Raw genomic sequence first — 13,912 nt, forward strand, 5'->3', positions numbered from 1 at the left:
CCAGGGGGCCTTACATAAGGCCTCATCTTATATAACCACCAGGGGGCTTTACATAAGGCCATGATTTATTACCTTGCAAGTGTCCCATCGTGACCCCTACCTTCCCATGGAACCCTCCACTAGGTTGGTGTAAGGATGATACATCCCCACAGTTGCCTCCCGCCCAGAAGGGGTAATATTGAAAACACAATGAGTGATGCTTTCCAGAAACAGCTGTCCCAATCCATCATGAGTTTTTTGTGGACTTTTAGGTTTGTGGATTAGTCCAGTGTGTATGAGGAAGGTTCTATTGCAGGTGACAAGTCAGAAAGCAGCCAGAGCCAACTGGTTTCATTTGTTTAACAGTGGGCGTTTCCTTTACCTGTCGGACAAAATTGGACTCACCTCCCAGTAGGTGGAGCTACAAAACCTTATAACTCAAAGGCACGATTTCTTTTTCAAGAAGAGTTTGGACTGGATCAGGAGTCACAGAGGTTAGTACTGATCTTTAGAAATGTACAGGGAATTGACCAAACTGTTTGAGAGTAACTTCAGTGAATGGGTCTAATGGATTAAATATTAATAGAATTTTTGTGCTGACTTTCTGTATGATAAGGTTGATGTGCATTAAAGTAGTTCAGGTGTTGTAGCACAGGGAGAAAAGGGGAATCCAGACATCAGAAGTGTTAAGAGGAGAAAGTTAAAAAAAATGATTTCAGGGAGGCTCAAGACACGGCATTTCTGAGGGCAAAGTGAACACTGGGCATTTGTTGCTAACACCATTTCAGCTCCATTGTTGCCATGGCATTAGCTACTATGGGAGAGCTAGCATAAACTAGGTGCTGCCAGCATTTTTTCCACTAAATCAGGTAGACCTGCTCTGAGCAGAGTGAAATGACAGTGCTAAAAATGCTGGTGATTGCCTATAGCTCTATCTACACTAGCGCTCACACTGTTGCTCCTGCTGGTGGATCCTGAACTGGTGTTAGCCATGATAGAAACATAGGGCTAGAAGGGACCTCAAGAGGTCATCTAGTCCATCCTCCACCCTGCCAGGAGGCAGGATTAAGAATTCCTAGGCCATCCCTGACAGGTGTTTGTCTAACCTGTTCTTAAAAACCTCCAAGGCCAGGGATTCCTCACCTCCCTCGGTAACCTGTTCCAGTGCTTAATTATCCTTAGATATTAGGAAAAACTTTCTACATGTAATCTAAATCTCCTTTGCTGCAAATTAAATTGATTACTTCTTCAGAGCTGGGACATTTTTCTGAAAAGAGAGGCTAGCATGGATACAGTTTGGGAGCACAAGCTGAGGGAGGGGAAGGAGCGAGGGAGAGAGGCAGCAATAACAGGAATATAAACTTGGAATGAAGAAAGTATTTTCACTGGACTCTCCTTGCTGCTGCATAAGCTGGCTGACAGAGCAGAGGCGGTAAGGAGATAATCTAAAATGATCAAATAAAAAAGAACTGAACTCCTCTATAACAAATACCATAACACCTTCCTGAGGACAGAGGAGGCAGTTGGAGCTGGTGAAAAAGATCTTTTCATTGAATGCAGAAGGTAGGACAATATCATTTTGCCTTAGACTTTCTTTTCTGCAACTACAACAAAATAGCTACCTGAGAAAATGTATCTAAGGAGGGTCTCTTCTAAGTCTTTACTGTTTGAGTTCCTTTATTTATAAAACAGGGAAAAGTCTAGCTTGGTGAATAGCTGAAGGTTTGCCAAAGCATACAGAACACACCACAGCTTTCTGGTTAGAATAAAGCATTTTGTGGGGGAGTTTTTCTGTAACTGGACTCTGAATCTTAATTTATTCTGGTCATTCTCTGATGTGTGGCAACACGCTAAAGCACACTATGTTTATATAACATGCTGCAAGTATCAGACCTCTTGAGGTGAAGGCAAAATTATTAGAGAAAATGCTGAAGGAACAGTGTTATATTTATAGTATTTTAATTTCCTCCTCACTACTACACTTAATGAAAACACAGGGTCAGTTGGTACAAATCATTATCGTTCCCTTGACTTCACTGGCTGAGGATCGGTCCCACAATTCTGATTTTTGTTACATTTAAGAGTTTTACACTTCATAATTATTGACAGAAATGTGTTACCAATAGAAGTGATGAAAAATATCATAATAGCTTAATGAGCACTAGAAATGACTAATTAATTCTACTACTATGCACTAGCATGCTGTTACATGCATGTTCTATTTTTAAATGGCACTTACTGGGAGATAATGTGGTCCAGTGGTTGGACTCTGGATTAGGAATTTAGATAAATTTATGGATTATTTTGTTTAGATAAATTTATGGAGGATAGGTCCCTGCTTCCACCTGCTAATCCAAGAGGGTCAGGGATGCAACCCCATGTTCTGGGTATCCCTAGCCTCTGATTGCCAGAAGCTGGGACTGGGCAACAGAGGATGGATCATTCCCTGATTGCCTGTTCTGTTCATTCCCTCTAAAGCACCTGGCATTGACCACTGTTGGAAGATAGGATATGGGGTTAGATGGACCATTCGTCAGATCCATTATGACCATTCTTATCTGCCTATGTCATTGATTTGCTGCGTGGTCTTGGGAAAGGCCCATACATACCTCAGTTCCCCTCTATGTAAAAGGGTCATAATGATATTTGGTCTCATCTGTACAGTATTTTGAGTTTCTCAGTTATAAAGCACTCTACTAATTAGGACTGAAATATTTTGGGCTTTAAAATTGTCACAGGGAGTTACATTTTAGTCATTTTAATGCAAGGGTTCTCAAACTTTTCAGTATGCGCCATATTTTACCGGGGTGTATTGCACGCACACATACACACCCTTCCCATTTGTAACTGCATAACATTCCAGGTGCAAGGACAGCAATTGCTTGCATGAAAAAGTAATACTCGAAAGGTATTTCATGTGTATTTAGCATTGTTATCACATGGATTAGCAGGTGCAAACAAGAAGAAGAGTCAGCACAGACTGCAGTTTGAGAGCAGCCGTTTGAATGAATTGCAGATAACTATCAGCATAGGTGGCAAATTCATAAAAAAGTGAGGCTTTCACATACCATGGATAACACTTCATCTGTTTTTTTTAAATGAAGACCAGATTATCAAAGGCCCTGAGCAGCAAAGCAACTCCCACTAACTGATTAATGACACAGTAACTTGTCCCTTGAGATTAGGAGCTAAAAGAAGATTGAAGGTCAAGCAAGTTCCACAATGGCACTTTCAGAGAAGCTTCTCCAATCATCAGGCCTTTAACGTTTATATTTATACTCTTTGGAATCACCTTTATTTCCCCTCAACCTATAGTAAATCCTTTCTGCTGGTGGATATTATAGTTTGCAAAAAGAACATATAGGTGCGCTCCCAGAGTCCAGCATTGCAACAGCTTCTAGTGCAATTGCGCAATTTATTCGATTTGCTCTTTAGTCCAGTCTCCCGATATTTCATGTTTCATTGCTTAATCTGAACTTCAGAGTTTTAGTCTCTTCCTTTTGTTGACTTTAAAGCAACAGTGTTGACATTCAAGTGTTTTGTATGATTAGGATCTTTTAGCAGAACTCTTCACAGCTGTTAGGGAATGAATAAAACTGAATCCAGTGCTCTTTGTGGAGCCCTTATCCACTTCTGATTTGGGATTGGACAAAATCTTACAAGACTTGCTATGTTCCTGATATTGGCCCCAAATGGCAAAAATCTCACAAAAAGCAGTTGATCTCATGGCATTTCAGTCCATTTAAATGAGTTTCTCTCCATGAGACAACAGGAGCAGCATTAGGGCAGGGAGCCAGCTAGCTTCCCTTTGGGGTGGGTGGAGGGGACAACCAACACAGGGAAAGAGAGAAGGGAACACAAGAAAGAAGAAGAAAAGGTTCCCTAACCTGAGATGTTTTAGGCCTTTATTTCAGCATCTATGGTAATGCAACTCCTTCCCCACAATATTACCAGGTGCTTTTCTAAGCCTGTAGTTCTAGCATTTAGCTACAAATCCCTCCATCAGTGTGTGCCTTTCTGAGCCTTTTGCTCCAGCATTGAGAGAGAATCATAGAATCATAGAATATCAGGGTTGGAAGGGACCTCAGGAGGTCATCTAGTCCAACCCCCTGCTCAAAGCAGGACCAATTCCCAACTAAATCATCCCAGCCAGGCCTTTGTCAAGCCGGGCCTTAAAAACCTCCAAGGAAGGAGATTCCACCACCTCCCTAGGTAACACATTCCAGTGCTTCACCACCCTCCTAGTGAAATAGTGTTTCCTAATATCCAACCTAGACCTCCCCCACTGCAACTTGAGACCATTGCTCCTTGTTCTGTCATCTGCTACCACTGAGAACTGCCAAGCTCCATCCTCTTTGGAACCCCCCTTCAGGTAGTTGAAAGCAGCTATCAGATCCCCCCTCATTCTTCTCTTCTGGAGACTAAACAATCCCAGTTCCCTCAGCCTCTCCTCATAAGTCATGTGCTCCAGACCCCTAATCATTTTTGTTGCCCTCCGCTGGACTCTTTCCAATATTTCCACATCCTTCTTGTATTGTGGGGCCCAAAACTGGACACAGTACTCCAGATGAGGCCTCACCAATGTCGAATAAAGGGGAATGATCACGTTCCTCGATCTGCTGGCAATGCTCCTACTTATACAGCCCAAAATGCCGTTAGCCTTCTTGGCAACAAGAGCACACTGTTGACTCATATCCAGCTTCTCGTCCACTGTGACCCCTAGGTCCTTTTCTGCAGAACTGCTACCTAGCCATTCGGTCCCTAGTCTGTAGCAGTGCAGAAGAATTCCAGCATTCTGAGAAAAGCTACTGTTCCTGTCTTGTCCTTGGTGTTTTGTTTTGTTTTGTTTGTTTTATAGCCAGCATCCAGCATTATTATTATTTTTTATTTGTATAATTGTAGCAAGTAGGAGCCCTAGTGTCAGGTGCTTGAGAAATTCAGCTATATTAAATACAATGAGCAGGGAGACTTGAGAATGAAGTGTTGACTTCCTGAGTCACAGACACTGATCTCTCTCATGTTGATTCTTTGAAATCTTTTCCTTTATTTAATTTAACAGGAAGCCAGACACTTGGAAGCATGGCTGGGAAACCCAAACTGTACTATTTCAATGGAAGAGGCCGAATGGAAACAATACGGTGGCTGTTGGCAGCAGCTGGAATCGAGGTTCGTTTCTGTTATATAAAGAAACCAAGTTGGCAATGCATAATTTGGTGGAAATGACTGTTCCATATTGCAAATGTGACCAACTGGAAGTCATTAGTTCAGAACTCACTGCACATAGAATCATAGGACTGAAAGGGACCTCAAGAGGTCATCTAGTCCAGTCTCCTGCACTCAGGGCAGGACTAAGTATTATCTAGACCATCCCTGACAAGTGTTTGTTTAACCTGCTCTTAAAAATCTCCAATGATGGAGATTCCACAACCTCCCTAGGCAATTTATTCCAGTGCTGAAACAACCTTACAGTTAGGAAGTTTTTCTGAATGTGCAACCTAAACGTCTCTTGCTGCAATTTAAGCCCATTGCTTCTTGTCCTATCCTCAGAGGTTAAGAAGAACAATTTTTCTCCCTCCTCCTTGTAACAACCTTTTATTGTTGTTATTCTGTTATTCTGTTACTCTGTTCCCTCTCAGTCTTCTGTTTTTCAGACTAAACAAACCCAATTTTTTCAATCTTCCCTCATAGGTCATATTTTCTAGACCTTTAATCATTTTTGTTGCGCTTCTCTGGACTTTCTCCAATTTGTCCACATCTTTCCTGAAATGCGGTGCCCAGAACTGGACGTATACTAGTGACTATACAGCCAACATGTAAACTTATGACTAGGTGTGTGATCACATCTCCCTTTAGTGGCTTTCCCTGGTGACAATGGACATACTTACAGTTAACGGAGCTGCTCCATTAGGTCAAATAGTAGGGCCCAGGTTCTATACTCACTGACGACCATTGTAGTCAGTGTTCTATATGTTCCCCCCTCTGTTCCCAGGCCACAGAGGATATGGGTCTTTCACAGCTTCACCTGTGAGCCTGGCTCTTTACCTCAAGCCATAAAGATGCGTGCTTCCAACTCTGAAAGTCCCCATTTCAGTGCCTGATATTGGCTAAGATGGAGACCATATGCCTATCATTGTGGGGCTGGGGCCTCTATGCCCTACACAATACTAATATTAGTGAGTATCTTGTGAAACTAATTGCTTTCAACATTAACTCTGGAAGCCATGCCAGAGGGGTATATGGCTGCTCTGACATGCCTGTTGGCAGTCAGCCAGGAAGCCTCTGGGGATTCTTGCCGCTGCACAACCCTTTCTCTTCCCTTGCCACCCATGTGTTATGGCAAAAAAATCATAGAATAGTCCAACAGCTACTGTGTGTGCTTTCCCTCCTCCCCCATGCTTGGCTCTGCTTTCAGCTTACCACGGGGAACTAGACACCCCAGTCGTTGCTTGTCATGAATGCAAGAACATTGTGGCTGCCTCTTGCACAGAAGAAAGTTTGTTTTGCTCTCTGGTCACCTTACACACCTTGGCAGAGCTAGCCACAATCTAACAAAGGCTCCTACACAAAAGGCATTTTAATTAAGCATAATGGGGTAAAGGGAGAACATGACAGAGGTAGGATTTTATCTAAATACAGAATATTTTAAAGTCTTCAACTGCTTTTTATGTGAAAAATTCTAAAAGCAAATAATCGTTAATCATTATTTTCTCAAGAGATTCCTAACCTAACCCATGCAGTAACAATGAGACCCTTTTTCCTTTTTTTACCCATTTGTTTTCCAGTTTGAAGAACAATTCTTTGAAACAAGGGAAGAGCTTTTAAAGTTACGGCAGGGTGAGTTTTTTAATTAGTTTTTTATTAGAACTGTTTGTGGATCCTAATGTGGAATTCTTGAAAATGTAATTGTCTTTTTAAAAGAAAATCTGGACTGGTTCATGAACATGATGAATCATAATTGCACATTGCAGTAAGACCATTTTGTTTCACTCAAATATTGGACGCCAACCTCCACTCTGTTATACCAGTTTTATAACCGTAACATATGTTACTCTATAGCTTGCTTGGTATAGTGTTTTGAGATGGTCAGATTAAAGATGTTGTATAAAAAGTTATTATTTTGGAAAGTTCATATGGAGCATGATAAAAGTTTTCTTAGGGGCCAAATCCTTCAGTGTTCCCCTATTGACCTCAGTGGGAACTTTACCTGAGTAAACTACACAATGCACGGTTTGTCCCTTTCTTTGAATCACCATTAAAGGTTTTATTTTGGAGACTTTATTGGATTTGCAGCAATTCTAAGAAGTTTATTGTTATAATTCAAGCTATTAGTATGTTTACCCTTTCCCACAAGAAATAGCATTCACATTTTACTGGAAACTTCTTTCACTTCACAGTATAAGACAAAAGACCCTCAAATTAAAAAGAAAATAGCAAGTTAGAGGTTTTCTCGACTCCACTGCAATGATAATAGTTTGGGGGAAAAGACTGTAATTTATTTGAGTCATACTTCTCACCTTTCTTTTAAAAGATGGAGCCCTGCTGTTTCAACAAGTGCCCATGGTAGAAATTGATGGAATGAAGATGGTGCAGACTAGAGCCATTCTCAACTACATAGCATGGAAACACAACCTCTATGGGAAGGACGTGAAGGAGAGAGCACTGTACTGTAACAGCACTACCTTTTTCTGATAGCAATAAAAAATAATTATTCTATGTGCAGTACAAGGGGAAAAAAATCCTGATTATTGCTAAATTATATGATGAGCCAGCACATTTCTGTTTACCTCCAACCAAGGTCAACAATACTAAGTAAGGTCTGGAACAATGTTAAATAACTAGATTAGATTAGAGATATGCAAAAAAAGTACATGTGAGTTCATCTTGATTAGCTCATCAGAGGTTATTGCAGTTTTCAAAACTCAGCCAGTCAGATAACAAATGTACTGTAGCTGCAGAGGTCAGTATTTCTCCTAATATCACTCTCCATTTCCAGGAAGACTGCTGGTTTACACAACCCCATTGCTTGTCTCCCACAGGTGCAAGCAACCAGGGCCGGCTCCAGGCACCAGGCACCCAAGCTGGTGCTTGGGGCGGCACCTGGAGGGGGGCGGCGCGGCGCTCCGGCCGCCGGGGAGAGTGGGGCCACAGCCGGGCTCGCCGCCCTCCCCCCGGCGCTCTGGCCGCCCTCCCCCCCCCCGCGCCCTCCCCTCGGCCGCCTGGGGCGGCAAAAAAGCCAGAGCCGGCCCTGCAAGCAACAAACAGTTCTTGCAAGTTAAGAGCCAAGGGAATCCCTGCCCTTTGTCCCCATGAACTGCATATTTAGGGGAAGGATGCTTGTGCAGACAGAGAACTCTCCTTTTGTGCCCCCAAATTCCTCAGATTAATTAGCAAGTGCAAATAAATTGTATTATTGTATGATGGTCTAGTGGCTATAGATACAAATATCACTTATAGCTAAAGTGATGTCCCAACTTAATTCTTAATGGGAAACATTGTGTGTCACTAATATTAGGTCTTGCCCTCTCACTGATTTCACTTAGGTGCCTAAATAGAGATTTGGGTGATTTAGATAGCTATGCTTAACTTTTAGAAGCTAAGTATGAACATATTTGCCCATCTTTAGTACAGATGATTCCAACCATCTCTGAAAAAGGAGGTGATGTCATATATCTATTGGGGTTTTTTGTTGTTGTTGTTTTTTGTTGTTGTTGTTGTTGTTTTTAACAGCAAATACAAATTAGTCAGTGGTAAATCTTCTGGTATTTAGCCTCCTGAGACCCTGGAGTTATTTCACTGCAGGAATCTACATGAATACTAGTTGTTCAAACCAATGTGAACACACTTTGCCTTTCAGGATTGATATGTATGTGGAAGCAACAATGGATCTGAATGAAATCATTATGCATCATCCTCTCCAGCCACCGGAGGCAAAGGCAAAGCATCTTGCCACAATCATTGAGAAGGCCACAACCAGGTACTTCCCTGTATATGAAAAGGTATGTGGCAGTAAGGCAACAATTTACAACCACTGGAGTATTGGTCACTTGATAATATATCCTGGATCTATGCTAGTAAATGCAAATTCAGCCTGTATTGTAGGAGAACAGATATATTTGGAGTGCCCATGGGAGAACTAGTTAAGGCAAGTATAAATTTATGAGCTTGCTTGATGGGATTTTCTTAGCCTCATAATGCAAATGCTGCACAAGAGCCAGGATAATTTTTGTACTCCAAATTTCCAGTGACATCTTTTAGTAAGTCCCTTTAAGAGAAACTTTATGTTTGATGCCAAGGTAGCATCAGCATCTCTTCTGTGCTAGGTGTCTTCCTGAAGTATTCTTGGTACATGGTGCCGTCTGTACAATGTATGTGCTATATAAAGTACATTACAGTTCTGCTTGTAGCACACCCAGTGTGGGGAGCCAAGTGCTAGTTGGGCTTCAAGAACAGACCTGGCATTGGATAACTATGTAAAGCTTCCAACACCAAACTCGCACCTTACTGGGGAGAAAGGAGAGAAGGGTGCGCAATGTGCAGGAATAGGTGAAGGGGTCCAATATATTCTACTATTCACTGAACTGAGAAAGTCGTAGTGGCTTGGGATTCTCTAAGTTTCTTGTGAACCCCCTATAGCTATTTGGAATAACTATAATTTTGCACGGAGCATCAGGAGGCTTCATCAGATGTGCCATGTCTGCACCGCACCATTGATAGTGTTTGGAAACTGCCTTGTGCAAACATTTTAAGATCAATTTTCAGTTGGCACCTGCACACACCTATAGCACACTATACAATATTATTTATAATAACAACAACTATTAAAATAATGTGTCTTTCCACCTGGTCTATAAAATGTTTGTGGGTTTTTTTAAAGGATTATGCTTTGTCTGCACTGGCAGTAAAACTATTAGCTGGAATTGCTTAAGGTCACTTATTTATTTCAAATGGTTTCTGAGCCTGGTCACTCTTGCATTGAGGTGGAGGACCACGGAACGGGACTAGTAAATCCCCAGGCCCAAACCATTTCAGCTGTGATCATAAAAGCTACAGATTTTAAAAACCTCCTACTATCAAAGGGACCAAACCTTCCTGTCACACCCAAAGCTGTATTATTTTGAATAAGGCCTAACACAATGGTGAAATTGAGTTTTCTAATTGTTCAAACAATGCTGTATTTTGTATTGCTTCCTTTCAAGGGTAACTCTTACACAGACCTAGATGTGCTTTTGAAATGTCAGATTAGGCTTAGCTTTATGTATTTATCCAGAGCACAGAATGTCTCATTTATAGCCATAAATTCATTGTCTCCTGTCCTGTAGGCTTTGAAAGACCATGGACAGGATTTTCTTGTTGGCAACCGATTCAGCAGGGCAGATGTACAGCTGCTTGAAACCATTCTAATGGCAGAAGAGTGCAAGCCTGATATACTCTCCAAATTCCCTGTCTTACAGGTAAAAGAATTAACAGCTCTAACAGACAATGAAATGTGTAGGGACAGATCCTCACTGAAGTCAATGGAGCTATGTTGCTTTACACTAGCTGACAATTTGGCTCTTAAACATGTACAAGTGTTACAGATATTGCCTAAATTAAAAACTGTTACTGATCAAATCATGTTATGTAGTATAAGAATATGGGGTCAGATTAATCCTTGAAGCCAATGGAGGTGGAATGAATTTGGCTTGATGATTTAAACAGCATTGAGATAAAGATACAGAGCACCTGATTCTGCCCTCAGTTTTACACCAGAGTAGGTACATGAACATCTGTGGAGCTACTCTTGATTTATATTAGTGTAAACAAAGCAGAATCGAGCCCAAGTAGTGCTTTGCCTTGCAATGAGAAATGAGCCTGAACTAAAACAGCAGATCTGAACCTATGAGAGCTCTGGAAAAAATTGGATCTAGGTCCAAGCTGTGAAGTTTGGATTCATCTCTACCTTTCAAAGCCCTCACCTGAAAAGAAGAGCAACATTTTGGTTTTGAATCTGCTCAAATATGAGAGAAAAATTAGATTTGCAATCAGATCTGAACTTGGTGGATTGCAATATCATAGCCATCCCTCACCTGGTTCTCTTAGAATCAGAATAGAACAGATAACTAGAAATATGGTAATTCTCCTTTGAAGGAACCAGACAGTATTCAGAGAGTTCCTTAAATGGGCCTGAGATACCTGCAGGGCTAGATCATCCCAAGGAGTGCCTACTGGCCTACAAATTACTGTGTGCTTCCTTCTATTCTCAATCCTCCAGCACCAACATTATGCTAACATGGTGCTCAGGAACAGCTCAGATTAAAGGTTTCCACTGCAAGGTTTCCACTAGTGTTTCCACTGCATTTCCTTCCACAGCTTTCCTTTGCCAGCTCCAGCAGCTGCTTTCTCCACTCTCTCATGCAAAATTGCCATATTTGGGTTGCAAACACAGCAAGGGTGGGTCTAAATGCCAACAAAAATATTGATTGAATTAGATTGTAAAATGTATTAAAACATTTATATTAGGATTTGTAACACTTTGTTTTGTTAAAAAAAATAATCTAAGTTTTGGGCTTTACCTATCTGGTGCCACTGGAGCTGGTTGGGAAATATTTGCAAAACTGTTAGGAATTTCCTTCAAAAAAGAAAATATGTTCAATGAGAAGTTTCTAAGCAAAATTGGTTTTGGTCAGGGAAAATCCCACTTATTTTTTTAAAAAGTGGTACTAGAAAATGGTGGAGAAAAAAAGTTAGTGTATGTTGGGGTAGGAGGGAGGAGAGAATCGTTTCTCCATCCTTTTTCCAGAGTGGGGAAAAAAGTTACAATAAGAAAGCAAAAGTAGGGTTTTCTTCACAATGTCAAAATGAAACTGTGATTGGTGTCCCCCAGGGGGGCCATGCTGAGACTGCTCAATCAGGGTAAACTGCAAAGAATGGGGCAGACAATCCCCCAAACTGGTGGTTTATTCTAATACTTTGATTCACCAAGCCAGCAACAAAACAGCTTCTACAATATCTTACTGGTCCCAGAAGCCAAAACCCAGTTCTCTTAAAGCAACTCAGCCTTGGGCTCCCACCCAGACAGCCAAGTCAAATATGATGAGGATTACTTAAAATCTTGTTCATCATAAAGTTCTACCAATCCCAAAGGAGTGGACACATTACCCACCAGGTCAATGACTATTCCAGATCTTACCCAAATACATGCTTACAGCCAATTCTTATTAACTAAGCTAAGATTTATTAGAAAAGAGAAAGACTATAGGTTAAAAGGTCATTATACATAGAGATATGACTAGAGTTTTTAGGTCAGTTCATAGTAGAGATGGTGAGCTTTAGAGATACAAATAGTTCTTCCAGAATTAGTTCCATAGGTTACAGTCAATATCAGGGCAATACAGACTGGAGCTGAAGACCTCAGTCTTGCGACTCAAATTTCCCCTGATGAAACTTAAGCAGAGCTCAGATACAGGATCAGGGCCTTAGAGTTCTTTTTATAGTTCTCTGGCAGCCTCTTGATAGCAGGCATTCCTTGGGTGAAGCATTGTGACGTTGAAGTAAAACCTCCAATTTCCTATGTATACACAGGTAACTAGTTGCATTCATCAGCATAAGGTAATTATCCATTAACCAGTTCATAGACAGTTTTCTACAAACTTCAAAGAGAAATATAGACAATATTATTACATCCAAGTTCCATTACCTTTTTGACCTCTGAATCAATAGAATATAGTAAAGACAGGAACCGTCTGTTTATATGGTTAGCATCTAACAAGATATAAGTAAACACATACAATTAGTATTACCTCTAATTCTCTAACAATACAGGTTTGCATTTCAAAGCTCTAGTCAATCTAACATTACCATTCACATACTTTTCTAATATGTCTCTAAAGGCTGAATTTGGGTCATGTAGCCTGCTAGTTGCTTAACCCTTTCTGGCTCAGTGTCACAGAATATTAGATGACAATGAAATGTTTCCAGGACAATTGTAGTTGCTGTCAAAAGCCAAATTTTCAGGAATAAGTTCTTAAGAAAATGTCAACCAGCTCTGAGGCCATGATCCTATAATAAGTCCCAGGTGGACAGTGTCCTGCACCTGCACAGAGCCTCCCTGTAGTCAATGGGGCTTTGTTGCACAGCTCACTTACAATTCATTGCAGGGTCAGGCTAGAGGATCTTTTTTTAAAACATGATTAACATATGTCCAATCCAAGTATCTTTTGCTCTGTTATTTCATTGCTGTTAAATGTTGTACTGTTTCTCATTTCAGGCTTTTAAAGCAAGGATAAGCAACATCCCCACAATTAAGAAATTCCTGCAGCCTGGCAGCCAGAGGAAACCACCGCTAGATGTAAAATTACTTCCAAAAGTGTTGAGCATTTTCAACATTGGCAATGAATGATGGCTTAAAATCATGGCAGCTGTTTTACTGTAGTTGGGTATTAGCTGTAAAACTGCAAAGTGAAGTTAATTCAAAGTGTGAAAATTATAGTGACAAAATCAGTTAACACAAGCTAGAAATTGTGTATGCAAAAATTTCCACAGTAAAGCCAAATAACTGTGCTAGCACATGAAATGGTTCACTGAATTATAGGCTGCGCAGAGCAAAAGGGGTGACATTAAACCACAAGCTTTAAGAGAATAAAATAAAATAAAACATCTCATTACTCTTGTTGTCTGAGTGCAATTTATTTTATGACTGCTGGGCTTTGATTATGTAGATCAGGGCTCCCTACGCTGTCTCTTTCTGGTAGCGTACCGTGTTCTCATGAGCCATTTAGGTAGCACGATGCAGTTCAGGGAAGTCCTAGAACACCTTAACTGCAAGGCAGAGCACATTATAATTCCAGAGAAAAACAGGCAGAACAGGTAGTCCTTGGCAAAATGGGCATGAGACACATTTGGATACAGAATCAACCTTCCTGATGTTCAAGTGTATTCAGGTCCGGGGTCATGG

The 13,912-nt window shown here is 40.9% G+C and overlaps 1 protein-coding gene across 2 annotated transcripts; it reads left to right on the forward strand.

The window, feature by feature from the left end:
* Window positions 1–383: 383 nt before the first annotated feature.
* LOC112123355 (glutathione S-transferase-like) lies at window positions 384–13,623 on the forward strand. Of its 2 annotated transcripts, none has more exons than XM_024222078.1 (7): window positions 384–473; window positions 5,039–5,145; window positions 6,762–6,813; window positions 7,508–7,640; window positions 8,834–8,975; window positions 10,299–10,430; window positions 13,226–13,623. In XM_024222078.1, the coding sequence occupies exons 2-7, from the start codon at window positions 5,059–5,061 to the stop codon at window positions 13,355–13,357; spliced, it is 678 nt and encodes a 225-aa protein (XP_024077846.1). In that variant the 5' UTR covers window positions 384–473; window positions 5,039–5,058; the 3' UTR covers window positions 13,358–13,623. The 2 variants fall into 2 exon arrangements, with proteins under 2 accessions (XP_024077846.1, XP_024077911.1); XM_024222143.2 differs by lacking the exon at window positions 384–473 and adding an exon at window positions 1,314–1,542.
* Window positions 13,624–13,912: the final 289 nt, after the last annotated feature.

The sequence above is a fragment of the Terrapene carolina genome, unplaced genomic scaffold (genome assembly GCF_002925995.2).
Source record: "Terrapene carolina triunguis isolate 2854851 unplaced genomic scaffold, T_m_triunguis-2.0 Scaffold42, whole genome shotgun sequence".
Taxonomy (NCBI): domain Eukaryota; kingdom Metazoa; phylum Chordata; order Testudines; family Emydidae; genus Terrapene; species Terrapene triunguis.